Genomic DNA, 22073 nt, shown 5'->3' with positions numbered 1-22073 from the left:
TGAGCTCTAAACCGGTGGAAAATAGGATTTATGAATTCTGAGTTTTCTGGAGCTACTTATACTGCTCTTCTCGAGGATTACAGTTCTTAAATGTTTATATGTAGTTAGCATTAAATGTCTGCTTCCTCCTGGACAAAGAAATTACTGTATAAGGGGACAATATGCTTAATGACGAGGAAGGAGGAGGATGGATGGGAGTTTGGTGACGGGTCACATCCTCCCAAGGAAGAAAGCTGCTGAGGTCCGGGCATTCGTGGTTCATAGAGAAGGTGCCGCTTTAGGCCACTGCTAACCCAGTTCCGACAATCTTTCATTCCTTTCTCCTTTCCTACTGTCCTTTTACTGTCTAAACTCTCACTACATGGAAAGTGACCTACTCGTTTGAAATAGCTGAGACTTCTGAAACGTGCCCTTCCTCCTGTGGACTCCCCATTTATCCTCACTGCAGTTCAGAAATGACTCACTTGGGTCCTGGATTTTGCCTTCATTGGCTAATCTGCTTTCCAGGCTTTTCTTTCTGAGGGATTAACCTTCCATCTCACTGTGCTGTGAGCATCGAACAGGTAGCAAGAAAACGTGCTTTTGCCAGCTATAATTCGACTGTTTTTGATAGACGGTGGGGCACCTTTATCACAAATCAATACACAAGCAGGTAGCAAAAGGGATTAGGAAACAATGGGAATTGTGTTTGCCCCATTTAGAATTAGTCATACTTTTCTTTAGAAACACCTTTTTTTTCCCCTCTGAAAACAATAGCCAACTTCCTCCGAAGCATCCCCTGAAGTTTTTTCAGGGCAGGAAAGAAAAACGGTGTAAGACAACTGGGAACTCCAGCCATGCATCTGGGTAGTTCCCCGTGAGCAGAACCCCGCTCTAATAAATATGTCCAGAGCCCGTGCAGTGTGCCCTTTTCTCAGCTGATGCTGGTGCAGTTACAACCTTAGCATATCTGAACCGAAAAGGAAGAGTTCCATTTATTCTTCGAGGCCCAACCTACTTCTGGCTGGCTGTGAGCTCTTGGCGGATGCAGGGACGTTGGATGGTCACTCACAGCAGCTGAAGCTCATTCGGTGCTCTCACTTCTGGGTGGCCTCTTTGTCTCTTAGCCCAGAGCCTGTAGAGCCCAGCCCTGGAACCATCCCAGTACCACCTAGGATGTGAGGTGATTCCCTCCGTACTGATCATGTGTGTTCCCTTTCATCACAGGAGGACTGTGCCCGGGGTCCAACGATCCTTGCATGGAGAAGCCATGTCCGGGAGACATGCAGTGTGTTGGTTACGAAGCCAGCAGGAGACCGTACCTCTGCCAGTGTCCACCAGGGAAGCTCGGAGAGTGCTCAGGTGCAGAGGGGGTGGAATTATTAAATCTGAAGCACTTGTCCTTGAGTAAATGACTCTGCCCTAGCTCTTCAGGCAAGCATTTCTGTCTGCATGCAACGTTCACTCTCAGGGGCCCCCAGCTAACATCCGCCCTCCCTGTACTTGGGATTTAGTCCAGCTTCAGCTTGTGTTCAGGAAACGTGCAATGACCATGGACTCCTTGTATAACAAGAGGACCACAACATGTGTTTCCGATGGTGTCGCACGGACGTTAAAAGTGTAAAATGGAAAATAGAAGGCCGTGGGTTAGGCAGAGGGTCAGAGTATCCATGGCACGGCCTTTGATGGTCAGATGGCTGCAGAGCCAGAGCCCCAAAGCAGAGCTCGCCAGAAGGTACAGTTGACCTAGTGCAGTGGACCTCCCATGGGGTAAGCCCAGCCTGGATCACCAAGGGAGCGGACTCTCTGCTTCATGTTCCCGAAAGGGCAGGTGCTCACCTCTGTTTCCTAAATTGGGAAAAAAAAAAAAAAAAAGAAGAGAAAAGGAAAGAAAGAAACGTATTTATGTTATTTTGATCCAAATATCCTGTTTCTGATCCTCCCTTAATCCCAATACTTCAGTTGATTTGCATATTCCCTATCACATCTAAAATCTAGGAGTATTCATTTTTGGTACCAGTAGGACTCTTTCTGGTAGAAAGTCTATGTAAAATACAGTTACACTGATACCCTTCTTGGAATCCAAGAAATATTTATGAAGTGGTGATTATAATAGCAATTAGAGGGGGAATACAGAACAGTGATGCCTGCCACATGCAAGGCATTTTCCTAAGCAGTGGGCTCTAGAAATTCAGTCTCTGCAAAGAGAAAGAACTGTTCTCAAGCCAAAGCTCTTTCATAGGTGATGTCAGGAACAGAGCTGCCTGCAAAGTGAAGAGGTCACCGGCATACTTGCCTTTGAAGTCCTCTAGGGCTTAGAGTTGAAAGATATTTAGGCTGATCCCATCCCTACACATACCCTGGGCACACAGCAGGTGGGTATGTAGGGGTGACAAGAAAACCAGCACGTCTCCTGACTTCCGATGTCACTTTCTGCCCATCTCCCATCTCTTTTCTATCTAGAAAATTTGTGATTGTCCATGACTTTCATCCATTGGATGTATTTTCACACTTGCCAACTCTTACCTCAGCAAGACAGCTTTTCAGCATCAATTTTCTCATTAGAACATAAGGTTGAAGTCAGTACAAAAGAGGGTGAACTCAGAATGGGACGACGTGGGTAGGACTTCGGATTCTGGAAGGACTAGCCTTAAAATTCACGGTCAAAAAGTAGAACTGTGATGACACACAAGCAAGACGTGAACTTCCTTCTTCCAACATTAGCGCAAATGACATCGGTTGGCTGTTTGGCATTCAGACACTCGGGAAGGTGGCTGCTCTTTGCAAGTGGCCTTATCTTTCCCTTGTTTCATGGAGTGGCAAGTTTTTGAGTGTCTGAGTGGCTGACGGTGGGCAGGAAGGGCATTATCTATTAACAGTGCTAATTTTAGAAAGTGGGCATTGAGACTTTAAGAGAAACCAGTTTATAGAATTCACCAAGTTTCCCTTGGCATGAGACCACTGGGATTTTTTTTTTTTTTTTGGTAGCTGATGAATTAATTTTTTTTTTTTCACTTCGGAATTAGGCTGTGACCTGAAGTGGAGAGAACCCGTTTTTAATCAAAAGCGGCTTCTCCTCAATGCCTTCATTGACTTCCCACAGTCTTTCATCAACGTGCTTGGTGGTTGTTGGGTGATCTCTTGTGTCTCTGACCGTGTCTGGATATTGCCAGTATATATGTCTTCTCCTAATGGTCTTCTCAGGGCACACTTCTCTCAGCTTTGCTGGAAACAGTTACATCAAATACCGGCTGTCTGAAAATAGCAAAGAAGAGGACTTTCGGCTCGCTCTGCGTCTGCGCACCCTGCAAAGCAACGGGATTATAATGTACACCAGAGCAAATCCCTGCATAATTCTGAAGGTAATTAAAATGGGTTATCTTTTCCTGCAGTCAGTTCTCATGTTAATATTTTGGCTCTCGGACTGGGGCCTGAAATCTTTTTTGTCTTTTAAGTTCTGAAAACCAGAAACTGGCTGGAGGGCAGAGAGGAGCAGCCGCGGTCCTGGGAAGTGCGCCAACACCCCATTTCCTTTTTATACGTTCGGCTTCAGAATAGGCTCTTCGGATATTGGGGCATCTCTCTCTAGAGTGGTTTCAAGGGCTGCCCTCCTTGGAGCTATAATCATGCCACAGTTCATTAGAATGCACTTCCTAATCAATTCCACGGCAGGGGTGGTCCTTTAAAAAGATTGGCTGTTTCCTCTTCTCCCGCTCGGGCCTATCCCCCACTGACCCTGAAGGTGACTTCTGTCCTTACTCGGGGAGGAAGTTGGAGATCTAGGGTGGAGGAGGTTCCCTGCGTCCTGTCGCGGCCCCCCCCCCCCCACTGGTTGTCCACGGCTGCAATCCTTGCCAATCTCAGAAACGCTCCAAAGCAGCCAGATCTCCCTGAGAGCAAGTCTCTGGCTCACAGCTTCTGGTGCCTTCGTGAAACCAATGACGACACGAATACTAACGGTGTTGTGCCCCTCGTTTGTTTTTTTTTTTTTTTCCCTCATCTGTTTTTTATGACTAAGTTAATATGATACGTTTATGACACACAATCAGCCCCATCTGATCAAAGAGAGAACAGAGATTCAGAAAGGTTCAGTTCGTTACCCAGGGTCAGCCGGCTCATAAACGCCGGGGCCGGGACCTGCATTCCCGTCTCCCTCACTGTAGATGCTGCTCTCCTGCCTGATCTCCTCCGGCTCTCAGGGCTCTCAGTCTTGCTGCTACCCTCATTTCATCAGAAGTCACATTCTGGGCATCTGTCCACCCAAGGAAGCCTTCCAGCACAGGAGAAGAAGGGAGAAGAAGGAGGGCGATGTTTAATCTGATGCTGTTCTCCCATTCTTGCAAGGTCCCTGTACCAGTCCATGGTGTGTTCAGAGGCCAGTGCAGTCTGACCGGTAGGAAGTGCTCAGACAAGTGGAAATGGCCGGCAATTGTTTCCTTCCTAGGGTTCCATCACTGGGATTAATCAGGATTATGGTGGGCCTTTAGAGTGTCTGTCCTTTGATCGTTAGCTTGGTCACATCCAAGTCGATGAGGTGTCCCAGGCTTTCATCCCAGAGGGAGAAAGAATGTAGGACAATAAGTGCCTGTGGCTTCTCCTATCACACTGGCTTTTATTCGCCTGCTTCTGGTATTGCAGGGAGCTGCCGTGGTGGCCAGAGGGAGGGTTTAAAACTTTCGTGGGGGGCTCTCCCTCTACCCGCACTCTTTGAACTCAGAGAATCCTTTCAGCTCTCGGAAAGCCAAAAGGAGAAGCTCTCGAGGCACGGTTTTAGCAAACAGTGAATTCAAATCCAATATTTGTGGTGGAGGAAGACACAGGCAAAGACCCAAGTCCTGTCTTTTTAACCTCTAGCCCCAAAGCCGCCTGCCTTGGGTCAGCAGATCACTTTCTAAATAGCCCCGGGAGGTGGGGTTTGGTATACTTGCTGGGGAAGGGTTCTGGCCCTTCAGAGCTTCTAGCTCCAAGACCTCAGCTGAAGTGTCACCGGCCTCCGTTTCCTTCAAGCTCTTAATAGGACCTCTGGTTTGCAGACCTTCCTTACGAGGCAGACACTTCCTACTAGCAGATCTCTTCTAGAGCACCGAATCTGAGAGCGAACAAAACTACTGTGCCTGAATGGCCAGATCTTAAAAACGGAGCTTGTCATTTGACACTTCGCTGGCAAAGGTCTAAAACGCACAGGACCCTGGGGATGGGAAAGAAGAATAATTAAACCTTTTAGGCAGCTCTGGCTCCTAAGGTATATTGTATTTCACGAAACAAGCGTGTTTCTGAGAGTTGTGTAAACTGAATCTCTGTAAATGGAATTCTAATAAACGGTGGATGGTGGCTATTTGAAGGAACCCTTCCATTAATCCCTTTGTGATGTGAATAATCACCCCCAATCTGTCTGTTCGGTACGTTTGCTTTTCATATGTTGAGTTTGCCTAAAGCAGGACACAGCTGTACTGAACTATAGCAGATATTCTCCTACAGTTGCCAGGAATATCCACTTAGGGGATTTGAATCTGTTTGCTTAACATTTCCAGCCTCATGCAAGATTTAATTTCATTGGCTTTAGGTACAGTATGTGCCTTGTACTCAGGTTCAACGACTATACTGAAATGCTTTGTTTAAGTTGCACCTCGTGGTTGTTTATACTTTCCCAGTTAGAGCCCGTTCTCTAAAAAGTACTTGAGACAATCCTTGGGGGTGTAGGGAACCCCTTGAAGACCGTCAAAGTATTGCGTGGGACCTCAAGGGTTAAAAATGCTCGTGGACAAGGAGCACCACTGTCTCTTAACAGCAGTGAAGGTGCTCATTCTTCAGTTGACCAATGAAGTCTTCTTCCAGAAGAGATCCTTGTCTTCTTCCAGAAGAGATCCCAGGCTTACCATAAATACCGAAATGCAGTAAGATCAGAGCACCATTAAGATGAAAATAAAAGGTTAAGACCCAGCCAATGAAGTGGGGAAGAGCAGAATATCATTGTTAAAAAATCTAGACCAAGGGTTGCTATATCAGTTGAACACAAACCATGAGTGAATTTTCAGGCAGCCCAAACAAGAATAAAAATGGTGCAATAGGTTCTCTGCCTGTTCTCAAACCTGTGTAAGAAACCTGTCAGATCACCAGGAGAAATTTACAGCTTTTCCCCCTGTATCCGTCTTTTGGGTCCAATATTATAGTGAAAGCACAAGAAGTCCTTGCTTGTTAATCTAGAAATGTCATCATTTCATCTTGTGGGGAAGTTAGAGATGACACATGGTTTCATTTCGATGATTCTCCAATACAGCTAACTCAAAACCCCAGGAATAAAAGGAAGATGGTCAGGGAAATCTCATTGAGTTTTTAAAACAGCCCACTTGGAATGGCCGGATCTTTCTAACACAGAAAACTAGCAAGGAAGCCCACACAGGATTCCAGAGTTTCCAGGACCTGTGTAAGCGTATCCCTAAGAAGTGAGTTAACTGATAGCAATTACAGGATGATAATAATAAGATACCTATAAGTTTACAAACTACTTCACAAAATACATGCATGTATTTTTGTACTCTCCTGTGCCTAGATAGGAGCCCGTCCTTTTTCGCCTGTGAGGAAACAGGTTCAGAGAGAAAATGGGTGGGCTTACCCAAACATAACCAGTCAGGAGTGGATCTGATCCTCTGACCAGGGCAAGCGGGTCAGGAGTACTGAAGGTGTTTATCAAAAGAAGAGTTTGGGAGGGCTGGGGTGATCATTTATTCATTCATATAAGTTTTTTTTTTTAATGTTCAATGAGCCCGCATATAGTACATCATTAGTTTTTGATGTAGCATTCAAGATTCTTCTGTTGCGTGTAACACCCAGTGCTCAGAACCACCCGTACCCTCCTTAATCCCCATCACCTGGGGACCCCATCCTCCCCCACTCTCCCTTCTGTAACCCTCAGTTTGTTTCCCCAGAGTCCAGAGTCTCTCATGGTTTGTCTCCCTCTCTGATTTCTTCCCACTCAGTTTTCCCTCCCTTCCCCTGTGGTCCTCCACGCTCTTCCTTACATTCCACATATGAGTAAAAACATATGATGAGGTTTTTTTTTTTTAAAGATTTGATTTACTTATTTGAGAGAGCAAGAGACGTAGGGGCAGAGAGAGAGGGAGAAGCAGACTCCCCACTGAGCAGGGAGCCTGATGCAGGGCTCGATCCCAGGACCTTGAGATCATGACCTGAGCAAAAGGCAGACTCTTAAACAACTGAGCCACCCAGGCACACCCTTAAGGCATATTTTTTGAGCCAGATAACCATCGATGACAGCCTTGAAAACGGGTTTTTCAAAAGTTCCCTTTACAAAGAATAGTTCCTAATCCTCACAAGTTTGGGGCATCAGTGCATTTGCTGGAGCCACAAACCAAAGATTCGAAGCAGGAAGACTTTGTGCCATGATTTATAAACTTTTTCACTCAAAATCCTGGTTTCCTACAAAATGACTTAGAGCTCTGACGGCTTGTCTTCCAAGCCCCAAGCCACTCAAGATCCAGGTTAAAGCCCATCTCTGATTTCAGACAAAACTAAGGACCTAAATATCTTATAACATTAGAGTCCTGTTCAGAATTTTGCATTTCATTGACCGAATTGCCTACCTGCCTCCTCCAAGCACATCATTTCAGATCATTGCTGCAAACTTTTTTTTTTTTTTACACGTTCACCTGCAATACAATTTCTATTAAAATAGCTTGCTGTCTGGCTTGAGAAGGCTCTGTCCTCCTAAAAGAGAGATCCTTTCAAATGAGGTCTACTCTATTCTGGAGACAGAGAAGCTAAATATGATCAGAGTGTGAGTTTCCGGTGTGAACAGACTAGTGTTCCCTCCCTGGCGTAATAGGCTTGTGACATAGGAAAAGGTGAACGTTTACATAGTTACCCCTGACATCAGCACTCTGGCGTGTCACCTAAACAAGGCTTATAATTCCAAATGCCTAGAATTTTGAGGGTACTAATCACTCTTGTTTTCCAAAGGCATCAGGATTCCTAATCATTCAGCAGGTCGCTGCTGTTACTTTTCTCAGCAGAAAAGAAACGGAACCGTACTCACTGTTCCTATGGGATCATTTTATGTCTGTTAGTTACAGAACTTCGATGTATATGAGTGCATTAGAGCTACAGTGGCTCTCCTGGATGAATTTGCAACTTGGTTATTATCCCAAGAGGTAGGGAGTGGGGATGGAGAAGGGAATGGACCGAGGAAATCTGTTAATGGAATACACCGTCTTACAAAACCATCGATGAATCGCAGCTTCACCATCAGATCTTCCTTGATAGTCTGGGGACACCCCTTTGTAGCCACAGAGCATAACAGCAGATGGACTGTGCCAGAGGAAGGAAGTCCCCAACGTCGCATTTGATCATTTTATTACTTACATTGAAATAAAAATATGGATATTACCCAGGAGTTTTTCCTGAGCAAGTCTACTGGTATGATTTACAATATCCATTCAGTCCATTTTGTGGAAACAAAAAATGACCGAGGCAAAACAGCATAGATCACATAGGAAACTCTAGAAAAAAACACACAAATATTTGCCTCCGGTCTCTTTATGTGTATACAATTGCATTTCAGAGTGGAGTATGTGTGCACTGCATACCAGGTAGCTAACCATTCCGCAGCGGGCACGGGCTCCTCGGAAAAGGAGCCATAGCAACGATCTCTGCTCACCACATAAGGGGTCCCAAGCCCAGACAGGTCATCCAGTGTTCTCCAGGTCACCTGGGTGCGACACGACAAATCCTGCATGAGAGTCCTCATTCATACTTCCCAGGGCTCTGTCTTATTCGCACAGCGCCCTGCCTTCCATTTGTGCACGGTTCCCACAGCATGACTTTATATGCAGGAAGAGAAGGGGCTAGAGAATCCACAGAGGCAGGAATGTGAGTCCCTGAGAATTCGTTGCCTGGGGAACACACTGAAGCACAGGGAGAGAAATACTTCATTCGTGAGGATGAGCAATACTGTGAAAAATCCCCATCAGGCCATCCTAAATCAAGCACGTGTTGGGAAGAGTGGGTCAGTCTGTTTCCATGAATTCATTTGGCGTGTATACCTCCCTCGCTCTTCGAGATCTGGAAGGTCTGCCTTCCCTTCACTTCCCCTTCCCTCTCTCCCCACGTCTGTGTTCTTTGCCCACATTCTGGCACGAGAATACTGATGTCAGCAGATCCTAAATGAAGGCCTGTCAGCCTTGCATGACTCAGATGTTGGCCCCCACCAGACCCCCTTGCTGGGTCACACAAAAAGGCCTGCAAAGTACCTTTTGTTTCTTCACAATCTCTAGCTGCAGGTCGTTGCAAGGCCCAGTATCGGCTTGTCGGCAGGACAGGGATCCAGCATCATTCCCTGGATCCTCAAGCCACTTTGCGTTTCTAGGAAATGCAGAGGGGAGGGTGGACCCCCGGGGATTCAAAGGCCAGTCTGTCTCCTCAGCAACAGTTGAACCTGGGTCTCCATGGAGGACCGGTCCCCGGCCAACAGGTCCTGGCCGGCCGCCATCACTCAACAGCACACACTTTCTGAGTTTAATGTCCCCCTGTGGTTTGTTAGCCTCCCAGAACGGACTTGGATGCCCTCCTTGCACCAGTGCAATCAAAGTAGGCAGGTCTCTGTTGTAGCTGACTCTGGACCGGGGCTGGGAGCATCGATGAGGTGTGAACAGTTACCCAGATAAACCCTTCTGGGGGACCAGATGTCATTAAACATACATTGCTATATTCCAAGCAAATGGCCAAGCCCTGAACACTTTGTGGGATAATCTTAACCTAAATGATGGGCAGCCATCTTAAAGAACCATTTTTTGTTTGTTTTTTAAGATTTTATTTATTATTTGACAGAGAGAGAGAGCACAAGCAGAGGGAGCAGGGGGCAGAGGGAGAGGGAAAAACAGGCTCCACTGATCAGAGAGCCCGATGTGGGACTCAATCCCAGGAACCCAGGATCATGACCAAAGCCGAAGGCAGCTGCCTAATCAACTGAGCCACCCAGGCATACCCTTAAGAACTGTCTTAAGAATATACGAGTATTTAATATAGAAGCATTTTTAAATCTTAACTATATATGAAGCCGGGAAGTAGGGGATCTTTTATTTCTGCCTGGCCTCTTTTCCTCCCTTCTAGAAACTTCACACAGACTTGCTTATGGAGTACCTAGTTATTTCAGTGCTTATCTGACTTATGGCCATCTCCCCCACAAAGAAACATAAGCCCCTGAGGTCAGAGATAGTAACTCTTTTTGCTCAGAGTGGTCTCTGTTGCACCTGGAACACTGCTTAGGACATAGTAGATGTTCAATAAATATTTGTAAATCAATGTTGAGTTCACAGAAATCATTCCTGTGGTGGTAATAACAAAGAAGGGTGCAGAGAATCAACAGACCCCCTCAACAAGATATTGCTGTGACCTCTTAAAGGCACAGATCCAAAGAATAGGAACATTCTTAAATTTAATGGCAGATCTATGCAGATGTGCTGGTGTTACTCCTTGCAAGATCTGGGACATTTCAGGCATGGGTACGGCACATCATGGGGAGAGATCAAATCACCACAGACTTAGGACTGACCCCCAAAGCAACCTCTATCCTAGAGGCTTCCCGTGGACAGGGCGGAAACCGGGGTGTCCAGGAGTCTGTTGCCAGATGCATACTGAAAAGCGCCCGGTGCTCATTCCCCCACACAGATCGTGGACGGCAAGCTGTGGTTCCAGCTGGACTGCGGCAATGGCCCGGGGATCCTGGGCATCTCCGGCAGGGCGGTCAATGATGGGAGCTGGCACTCTGTCTTCCTGGAGCTCAACCGCAATTTCACAAGCCTGTCCCTGGACGACAGCTATGTGGAGCGGCGCAGGGCACCCCTCTACTTCCAGACTCTGAGCACGGAAAGCACCATCTACTTCGGGGCGCTGGTGCAGGCGGATAACATCCGCAGCCTGACGGACGCGCGGGTCACGCAGGTGCTGAACGGCTTCCAGGGCTGCCTGGACTCGGTGGTACTGAACAACAACGAGCTTCCGCTACAGAACAAGCGCAGCAGCTTCGCGGAGGTGGTGGGCCTGACCGAGCTGAAGCTGGGCTGCGTGCTCTACCCTGACGCCTGTGAGCGCAGCCCATGCCAGCATGGGGGCAGCTGCTCCGGCCTGCCCTCCGGAGGTGAGTGCACCTCGCTCCCCTCCTGCACCAGGCAGGGGTGGGGGGTTGGGGATGGTGGGAGGATAGGGGTAGAGAAGGTAGGGGCAGTGGGGGTGGGGAGGCAGAGGGACCTATGGACCTGCAAGGGACTGGCTTTTACAGGCTTCCCCCACTCAAGTGTTCTCCCACTCAGACACTGGCCGGGCTTCCTTTAGGAAGGTCCGGGAGCTTAAGAAGTGTCCAGTGTCACTGGTCCTTTCACAGCAAGCTACAAGCTCAGGGCTGTGACCTCAGGGGTCCAGAGATGCTGTCACCGGGGCCGTCCCCTGTCCCCCCACACCTTTCCAGGCCTGGGGAGGACTAGGACCCTCTTTGAGGTATCAGCCCTCTTGAGCCACGTGGGCGTCACTGCAGAATGATTGGTGGCAGAGTCTGAATCATGACATCCCCACGCGATCCTTTGTCGCCCAGACATGGAACTTCACTAGAAAGGGAGGGAAGGGTTAAAGCCACCACTCCAGGAATGGAAAGAGAGTGGAGATGCTTTGGAGAATGCTTTTTAAACATGCGCATTAAAAATAAATCCAGTGACTGCTCTGTAAAGGGGTAGAGGGTCAGGACTAAAGAGAGGGCATTTTACAGGGAATCTCAGGACAGATAAACAGTGAGGGTACGAGGCTCTACGGCAATAAAATTTTTCCCCAAACCTATATCATGAAGAAGAAAGAAAGAACAGGAGAGACGACAAAAGCGTAGGAAGGGAATGGAGGGCTTCTGCCCTTTGAGGGAAAGGCCAACATCATCTAAGTCCTGGGAGTCTGGAAGTAAAAGAATCCCTGACTTCCCCAGCTGCGGTTCCTGCGCTGACATAAACTGGGTCAGGCACTCCCCTGGTTGAAGCCTCTGCTGCCTCCCAACAGCCCCTGATCACACTCGAGCCCCTTTGCAGAGTCTCTCAGCAGTAGTGTGATTAGCAAATTTAAACCTTCCTCACAAATCACTTAGAGATTCTGCTGTGCGCATTACCATCTAATGTTCGTGAAGCCCAACTCCGAATTTAGAGTCCATTTTATTATTAGAATGTTATAAACTGTCCATGAAATGATACACTGCCGAAATACAGACACCAAAGTTATTTAGACTTGCATATGTTGCTGCCACAATGAGGGCCAAGTGCCCTGGGGGGAAATTTCTGCCGTCTCGATTTAAGAAATCTATTTGCTGTTTTTACTGTCTCAGCAGTATATGTAAATAAAGGGTTGTTATGGTGCCATAATTCCCGACTGATGGGCAGTAACTATACTTCAGTGGTTCTATAAACCAGCCCATTATGACAAGTCATGGCCAGTTTTTCACCAGGCAAAACAATTCTGCTAGTGCGAGCCATCCACGATATATAAAAGGAGCATATAATTAAATTGGGTTGAAACAGAACACCACTCCATGTCAAATGCCCGGTGCATAGCCACAAATTGTAACATACTTTCAGCGATGGCAGGACGGTGTTTTTGCTGGCAAAGCTATGGGCTTCCACCATGGGTTATCTTTAAAATAATAGTAACGATAATAATCACCCTCTTAAGGAAAAAGGGAATCTTGCTCTGCGACATGCATTTTAGTGTTTTTTAATTGCCTGAAATCCGTGAACTAAGTATTCAGTGCAGGTATGTTCATTAAGTGAATGTGACTCGTGTCAACATGGCAATTTTCCTCTACTTCTTTTTTTTTTTTTATCTCATTTGGCTTAACCACATTTTAACACTGAGGACCCCCCATGCTGTATGCTTTTCACGTGGCCTCAAGCGCTTGCTTTCCTCTCCCCGCAGGCCTGCCCTGGCCTGGTTGGTTCTCTCTCCTATTCTTCTTTGTTCCTGCTCCCCACTTTGCCCTCTCTTTGGGTTTGGGACTGGGATTCCACAACAGGTGCCCTTTCTTCCAAGGCGATAGAGACTTCCATCAGCTCAAATGTCTCCTTTGTGCCTGGAGGCTCATGTTTTCCTAAAACAAAGTATCTTTCCTCATCTCCATCTATATGACTCTCTTCTTTCAAGTCTACTTTCTCTTGAGTTGAGGAGGCCCAGTGGTTCTTACCTCAGCGACCCCCAGGCCATGATCCCCAATCTGGGGGTCTCGTGCACAGTAGTACTGAATGTAGGGCCAGCAAACTCCTCACCACCTACCAGGAAATCCAAGAACTGGGTTTCTGTTAAAGCAAAGACACAGAATTCCTCCTCTGATATGTGGGGAGGTATCTATCCACCTGCTACTGGGTATCAGGATTAAAACCTCAGCTTCTAAAAGAAGAGGAGAGGAAATCCATTTTCTTGCCACTATTATCTGTTAATATGAGAAGAATTTTTTTTTTTCCCCTAACGATTTTATTTATTTGTTTGACACAGAGAGAGAGACAGCAAGAAAGGGAACACAAGCAGGGGGAGTGGGAAAGGGAGAAGCAGGTTTCCTGCCAAGCAGGGAGCCCAAAGTGGGATTCAGTCCCAGGTCCCCAGGATCATGACCTGAGCCAAAGGCAAACGCTTAACCGATTGAGCCACCCAGGGTACCTATGAGAGGAATTTTTGCTAGGCCCTTATATCTTCTCTGTGAACGCCTGAAATTGGGGGAGAAAAGCCAGGAAGGAAATAACCAATAATTTGGCCTTTAACTCCTGTCAGTGAAACTATGCAGCTAATTGTAAGGGTATTTAAAAGAAAGTAAAAAATCATCCTAGTTGTGAGGGATGGTTTAAAAAGAACAAAACCCTCAGTCGTTAATGGAAGAATATTCATGCCTTAAAGAATGCCCTCTGGCTGCAGAGGTGTGTAATCACAGAAAGAGCGAGCCCCCCTCCCCCAGATCAAAGGCTGGGATACAGGCAGTATTCAAAAAGGGGGAGAGGGCTAGAGAAAGTGGAGTGAGGTGCTTCCGGTGTGACTCCATACAAGGGAGGAGGCTGGTGACAAAAGTTAATTGACTCAGCGTCTTCCTGCTGTTCGAACCCTGTGCTGTGTGTCGCTTTAAATTTCCAGAACACATAATTGAGTATAATCACCCCCTTGACCACTGAAGAATGCTGGCGTCTTGGTCATCGGCTCTCCTGGGGACAGGCTTCACTCTCCAACTGTGGCTATCCCAGCTTGCAGAGCATTCAGACTTTTTAAAGCAGCAACCCACAGCAAGAGGCATTCTATTTCAAAGAGGCGGGGCTGTGCTCTAGCCTCCTCCAAACCCAAGCAGACCCTTGGCAGGAAGCAGCCAGGAAGCCGCGTCTGCTCACTCAGAATGACATGGTCAGCAGGTTTGACCAGCGTATAACTCTAGCTGTCCTGAGAACGATCTGCGGGAGCCCCGAGGGAATTAGAGCCCGGAATGCTAACTTGTAATAAGAGTGTAAATATGACTCTGTAAATCAACCACAAAAGGAAGGCTCCCTCTTGTTAAAGCCTTGGAATTACATATATTTCATAAACATGAACTGGAAATAGCAACCACCGTGGAGGAGAAACGGCCTCGTCCCACGCTGACCCCTGCATTTCCAGACCCTGTGGGGTAGGGAGCTGCCCACTGAGCACCCACAATCTGGATAAGGAGTCCTCAGTCCTCCCTGCCTTGTCCTGCTCTGCTCAAGCCCATTACTGGAAAAACCTAGTTGAAGCTAAGCTATAATTTGGCAAAGCAGTGCAGCGAGCCAGGCAGGCACCAGGCCAGAAATAGCCATTCTGTCAGCTCTGCATGAGACCAGAAGCCTAACTCTTAAAGTGAAAACTTGGTAAATTTGTAAATGCTAAGAGTTACCATGTATTACGCTCTTACTTTGTGCTTGGTACTGTGGTACGTGCTTGCCTGATAGGCGCTTACATGCTGTGACAATTCTTACAATACGCTGGGCTCAGTACTAGTCTTCCCCACCCCCCATTTTACAGATTAAAAACACAGGCCAGAGAGGTTCAGGAACTAGCCCTGTGTCACACAGCTAGAACAGTGGGGAAGCCAGGATTTGATTCAGGTTTGTGGAACCCCCCTCCAGCCTGTGCTCTTGGAATCCTTGTCACCTAAAATGTATTCTAGGAGCCAACAGCATCGGCATCCCTGCAAATACTAAGAATGTATCTTAGATCCCACCCCAAACCCACTGAGTCCAAGTCTTATATTTTAACAAGATCTCTAGGTGATAGGCTGATATCTTTCTCTATCTCTGAACTGCCCTGAAACCTAAGAAAACTAGTTCTTTTTTTGTTTTCACATACACATATATGGTGGTTCTCAGTCTCTGAGAGGCACCTGCCTCACCTGAGGACCTTATTAAAAGGAAACCTTGCTGTGGAAGAGTCTCTTGATTGTTAAGGGAAGAGAAGAATCTCTTTACTTGCCTCCTTCATTCGCTGCCCAAGTCAAAGGAACCTTCTGCTAGATCACTGAGTCATAGTTGCAAATTGCTAAACTTACTACCAAGAAAAATTTCTCAGTGAAAGTTTGGTGGGGGGGTGGGGAACAACACCCAAACATACAAATTGGAATCTCGGAATCTGCAAAGGAAGGGAGTTCAGACATCTCTGTTTTTAACAAGTCTCCAAGGTAGTTCTATGCACATCTGAGCTTGCAAACCAGTGACGTTTGAGGATGCCAATAAACTCTATGTTTGCAGGAATGTGAGTCAATGATTTCCAGGAGAGGTGAGCAGACATTGGATGTTCAGGGAGTGAACATTAGGTGTGCGGCCTGCTTTGATTGTCACTGTTTTAGTGTGAAGCTTGAAATTTGACCCCTGGTTGGTCAGGAGTTTGAGGTCCCCCTGAGCTCCCCTCTGAAGAGGAAAGTGAGAGTGTCTACCTACTCCCTCTAAGTAAGTTGCACAGGACAGCAAGTTCTTGGATGTTGCCAGGAGTTGGGCGTAGAAGTGTTTTCAACAACAAAGCTACCCGAGATACTTTGAGTGATGTTTTAGTGAGTATTTTGCATCCCTAACTGTTAAGGGCCCGGAAAAGCTCAGGCCTTCAAACTTTTGGTAAATTCTGGAATCCCATTGCTGTCTCTTGGACCAACAAATTCCACTGTGTGGCCTCCCTCCCCTCCCAACTGGCTTAAGGGAATTGAACAGGGTTCCTGTATGAGTTTAGCCCGCTGGCCCACTGAGCGAAGTGGGACAGAGAAGGGAGGAACCGACTCCCAGTCGATATATTGTGGACATCATTTTTTTGTAAAAATATTTTTATTTTTAAGCAATTTCTTCACCCAAAGTGGGCCTCCAACTCAGAACCTAGAGATCAAGTCTCACTTGCTCTACTGACTGAGCCCGCCAGGAGCACTTACTGTGGACACACTTTGCCTGAGCTTTGCAGCTTATGGGGATTTTTTTTTCCTGAGGCACCTTGTTTTTGGTACTTTGGAAAAAACCTCATGGTAACAGCATTAATCATATAGATACTGCTATAAAACAAAAAAATACCCAAACTCTCAAAACCCAAAAGCAGTCAGAATGTTTGCAAACACAAAAGAACATGCTGGAATGTGAGAATTTATTGTGTGCCTAATGTTGTTAACACATTACGTGTTTCCAGATCCTCAAAGAAAAAAGCTAGAAGCTCAGCCCAATATACAGTGGTTGAAATGTAAGCAAGCTGTCCTAGGGAAAGTTACAGGTCTCACTTTCAAAGGTCATTCTGCACCCTGTGTGGTAAAACACAGGAATGACAGAGGCTATGTTCTACAGCCAAAACCCCTCCCCATTTGTGATTAGCATCTCATAATGGGCCCACTGAATTAAGTATGAGTTTTCTCATGCTTACTGAGATTCACACAGACTAGACGTTTCAGGATTTCCCAAGATTAAGCCTAAAAGTCAGAGTAAGAAACTCCCATGGCTTTCAGTCTTTTGGTTGATGGGCAACACAGAAACGCAGCTGATTTCAGAATCCCTGGTAATTACAATAATTATAACAACAAAGCACCTAATGTGTGTGTGCTACATTGTAGCTGATGAATCCAAAAGCCTTATTATCCTCCGTGAAGTGGGTATTAGTGAGATTCAATTACCAGATAAAAATAGGGAGGTTCCTGGAGGCCAGGCAGCTCAGCTGTGACCATATCTGGCTGGTGGGTAACAGCCAGAACTTAAAAGGACCCAGGAGCTCCCTAACCCCTTACGGCTGCCTCCCTAGATCACGTGAGCTCTTGGAGTCTCTAGATGAAATCCATAATCCAGCAACGTAGTGGTTGATACTGACTTCAGATCCCAAATGCCAGCTCACATTTGTCATTACGTCCACCTTTGTGCACCAGGCAGATATCACCTTATCGAGGCAGCCATACCTGATTGGAATCATGTCACCTAGACCAGGGAGCAAGGCTAAGGGTTGAGGCCATTACCTGGATGAATCAGCTTGGAGAACAACTAATAAGTCAAAGGAGTCAGATAGAAATGATCTTGACTATTTGCTTACCCAGCCCCTAGTCACTCTGTAATTGCTTAAGCCGTTTCTATTTTTTGCATGTAATAGGTTTTGCAGTTTTCTTTGAACGAGGAAAGGAGGGGGCATTTTAAGTTGGTCTGGGTGCTGATTTCAAAGCCATCTGCATCTGCTGTAACTAGAGGATTGTAAACAAGAGCACAGCTTTGAGGCAAGGCTTAAAAATACACTTCTCACTCTGCCAGGATTCCGGGCAAGAGAGGCTATAACAGTATTATTTTTTTGTAACATGTATCCAATGCTAAGAATATGATTTGTATTTTTTGAACCTGGGAACTGAACTGCTTTAAGTGGTGTCTGCCACTTATTGACTATGTAACTTCAGGCAAACCATCTTATTTAAGCCTCAGTTCCCTTATTTCTGAAATAACTGTAATAATAGTACTTACAACATAGGGTCATTGTCAAGAATTAAATGAGTTAATGCACAGAATGTTCTTTACGTTTTCCTAGTGCATAATAAGCTGTTGTTCTTTTTAAAATGTTCTTGAAAGATTTATTTATTTTAGAGAGACAGGGGGAGCCCAAGCGGTAGGTGCAGAGGGAAAAGGAGAAAGAATGTGAAGCAGATTTGCGGGAAACCCAAAACAAGGCTCCGTCTTACGACCTTGAGACCATAACCTGAGATGAAACCAAGAGTCAACTGTTTAACCGACTGTGCCACCTAGGCACCCCTAGGCTGTTGTTCTTGCTAATAACTTCCTTATTTGGCCTTTTCCCCTAACCCTGAAAAAAAAAAAAAAAACTACTCTTTTTAATAAGACTTGGATAATATCCACTGCATTTTATTTTTCTTTCACATTTGCAAAGTGTTAAAATATTATTTGTGGTCATATAATGCCTGGATAGTTCTTGAAATTCCGTTTCCTTGATTTGTAGGAGTTTTTTTTTTTTTTTAAGATTTTATTTATTTGAGAGAGAAAGAGCATGAGCCCGCGTACATAAGCAGGGAGAGGGGCAGAAGGAGAGGAAGGAGCAGACTCCCTGCTGAGCAAGGAGCCTGACATGGTATTTGATCCCAAGACTCCAGGATCATGACTTGAGCCGAAGGCAGATGCTTAACCAACTGAGCCACCTAGGCGCCCCACCCCCCGCCCTTGATTTGTATTTTAGACCTACATATGGTAATGCTTGGGAAGAGCAGAAACTTTATGACGCCAGTATCTTACTATTTAATGATTATTTGGCTCCCAGAGGATGTCTGATGTCCATCTTCCTTATCTCCCTGGAGCATTGTGGGGTCTAAGTACAATCCCCTCCTCATTCCTAGCTAGTGATAAGTTCCCGCTCCTGATGAGTTTCAATGCCGATATCATCTTGTAGAAATGTTTGAGAATCTGAAAGCCTGGATTCAAGCTCAAGCTCAATCACTTACTGGTTATATGTACTCGAACGAACCACTAACCTCTCCAGCCCCCATGGAGATGAAATGTTAATGGGGCTTTTCATTTTTCCTTCCTAGGGTTATTGTGGTCCTTCATAAAATGACTCAGAGTGATTTTAAACCACTATAGCATTAGATCCCTTAGTATCACTGTGGCAGACTTATTGATATTCTAAAATTACTAATAATAGGCCCAGGCCAGGAGAATGAGATCATAAGGAAAACTTGGTGATAACAGTGACTCTTGATCTAGAAACCTCTTTCACAATAGATCTCACTCTTCTTTCATTTAAAGAAAAATCTGACCACTTTAAAATAAGATCCAGTCACTTTCTCCTCTCACTGTGTTAACATAAAAACTTCAAATTCAAGGTTCTACAAGCATTATTTTTTTCCAAACAGTCTCTGCCTCCTTTGCCCCATGGTTTTAAGATGGTGCAAGCAGATACCAGACAGCTTCCTTCTGTCTTTGGATAAGCAGAGAATCCAGAAAGAGGCTGTAATGTAGTACAGTTGTTAAAAATACAGTTCAGAGGATATTGAATAGTTTGGGGACTCTGGAGTCAGATCCGCACCAGCTTCATGATCGTGAACAAGTAATCAACTTCTTTGTACCCTAGTTTCCTCATCTAGAAAATAGGAGGAAAAACAGTACCTCCGATACAGTCTTCTTTTCAAAATTAGATGAGTTAGTAGATGCGAAGTGCTTGGAACTGTTTTTGGCACAGAATAAACGTCCTACAAGTGTCAGCTGCCATCCTCGTCATTGACATCATCACCTTCAGATGTAAAGCAGAGATCCCCTCTGTCAGGTGTGGTTTGCTCCAGCCTAGATCCAATGTTCCCGTTCTGTACTCCTGCCACACCCCGTGCCTGCTCTCATGGTGGTCTTGTAGCTGCCTTTATGTGTGTAGATGGTGTATTTTTATCGTTATATCCCCAGTGCGCACCTTAGTCCCTCTTGCGGGGTGTGCTGGGAACCAGCTCTCTAGAAATTGAAGCCCCAGTTGATAGTGTTTGTTGATTTCTGTAAGGTAGATACTCCCACCGTGACTCACGTCAGGCTACCAAGGGTATTACAACGGGCCTGCCAAGTTCCCAACCATTTAGCAGTCCGTTCTCACAACGCTGTGCGCCGGCGCCAGCCGACCACTGCCTGTGGCTTAGGCACTGTCAGTGAATAGGTTAATCAGTCAGCCTGGCAGCCGCATCCAGTAACACCAGCTAGCCCACAAAAGATAATGAAAATGACAAAATGCAGAAGGGAATGTGTGGGAGTAAAATAGCGCACTAAAGGTATTGCCTCATTTTAAATTCTGATTTTCCAAGGCACCGAGACATCAAATCAAAGAAATCAAACCCATGACCTTAGTTAGAATCCAGTTTCCATGATAGTAATTCAAATGTCCCTTATTTCCAGACAGGACTTCCTTGTGCCTCCCTTCCCCCCAACGTCTTCTGCTGTGGCTTTATTTGGGGGATTGCAGGAAGCTTGCCCATAGGAGCAGGAGAGGGGGGAGTTTTACCTGCCCCAACCTACCTTGCTACCCCCCTTTGGCTTCCCTCCCACCTCATCATTGATGTTCCTTTAAGTTCTCTCCTGTGGTTGTGGCATCCGTCCCTTTAGTCAAGAAGGGAGTCTAATTCATCCTCACAGGTTACTCCACCTCTAAATGGCATGCTTTTCTGGCCAAGGACTAGCCGGGTGACACAAAGACACATTTTTCCCAGTTCTAACTGTTTTCATCAATCCCATTTGACTCCATTAAGGGCGAGCAGCTTCCCAAATTGGAAAAAAAAAAAAAAAATTCCAAGTCAGCATAATTTAAAGCAAGCATACCTCAGACTCCTGCAGCCTGTCCGCAGACATCAGGCCGACCGCCTTTGGACACAGTTTGAATCAACAACATTCTTTCCTTAAGAGTTAGTTCCCTGGTGTTTCACCGTTGTTGCATTCAAGAGCACCATGTCTCTCTCGGAGCCTCAATCTCTGGCCCTTTATGCTTCTTGGTACCGGGGAGGCTGGGACCACACGGCCCCCTCCTTTTGTGAATGTAAAGAGTTCTCTCTTGCCTCCTGCACCTGCCTCCCAAAGGCAAGTCTTTCTCGGAATGTAGGAACACCCAGAGAGTCATAAGTTCCCCCTAAATGTAGAGATTTCTGTATTGTGGGTTGAGTACACATAAATGAGCACATATATACTATTTCAACCTAGAGATTTTTAACTATGTTATGCCTATAGAAATCAATCTATAGGAGCACCTGGCTGGCTCAGCAGGAAGACCATATGACTCTTGATCTCCAAGATCATGAGTTGGAGCCCCATGTTTGGTGTAGAGATTACTAAAATCAATCAATCAATCAATAAACTTTAAAAAAATCAATCTATAAAATCTCAACCTCAGTCACTGGGGAACAGAGATTAGCCCAGGAACCCTTCAACTAAGAGTGAGAATGGTTATTTATAGCGTTTACAAAAGATCTTAGAAATGAGGAAAGTCTCATTGGTCACTTCCAGGTAATGTGGCGCTCTCCATCACAATCCCACCATCACATGAGTAAGAGCATTTTCATAATCCAGAAGCCCCAAGGAGTAAGGGGACTTGAAAAGGAGACAGCATCAACCAAGGGTGAAGGTGGGAGGCAAAGGGACAGGTGGTAAGGAAGAGAGAAGTAAAGCTTCAAGAGGCTGAAATGTTGACCAGCAGAAGGGAGTCTGGGAACTGAATCCCCAAAAGGCTCAGGAACTGGAGGCATTAGTCACTTCTAGAAAGGTAAGAGATGCGGAGAAGTGCTTAAAATAAGAGTTGGTCAAAAACCCATTTGAGAGGCAGTCAGAACCCTAGATTCCTGCCTTCTCTCTGTGCAGCCAGGTGACCACGCCCCCCATGCCCTGGCAGAGGGTGATGAAGGTGATGGTGGATTGCAGGGGTGAGAAGACAGGGTGCAGGGAGGGCCTGGGTCTGCCCTGCACTTGGTCAGAACTGGGGTGGGTAGAAGTGAATCTCATGTGTTCATTGGATGCTGAGACCCACAGCCATCCCTCCTCTCCCACCATCCAGTCCCCCGAATGTTAGAAACCAGGCCTTCACTCTCCCTCTGGGCAGGTGATAAG

At 46.1% G+C, this 22073-nt stretch overlaps 1 protein-coding gene across 3 annotated transcripts in view; it reads left to right on the top strand.

The window, feature by feature from the left end:
• Positions 1-22073, top strand: part of FAT3 (FAT atypical cadherin 3) — a 641086-nt gene that overhangs the window by 605243 nt on the left and 13770 nt on the right. For all 3 annotated transcript variants that reach the window (XM_044258324.1, XM_044258326.1, XM_044258325.1), the window contains 3 exons: positions 1207-1341; positions 3184-3341; positions 10663-11131. In XM_044258324.1, the coding sequence (XP_044114259.1) occupies positions 1207-1341; positions 3184-3341; positions 10663-11131 (762 nt within the window). The remainder of the gene's footprint in view (positions 1-1206; positions 1342-3183; positions 3342-10662; positions 11132-22073) is intronic.

This window comes from Neovison vison, chromosome 7 (genome assembly GCF_020171115.1).
Source record: "Neovison vison isolate M4711 chromosome 7, ASM_NN_V1, whole genome shotgun sequence".
NCBI classification, from domain to species: Eukaryota; Metazoa; Chordata; class Mammalia; order Carnivora; family Mustelidae; genus Neogale; species Neogale vison.
This window is presented reverse-complemented; position numbering and strand designations above follow the sequence as displayed.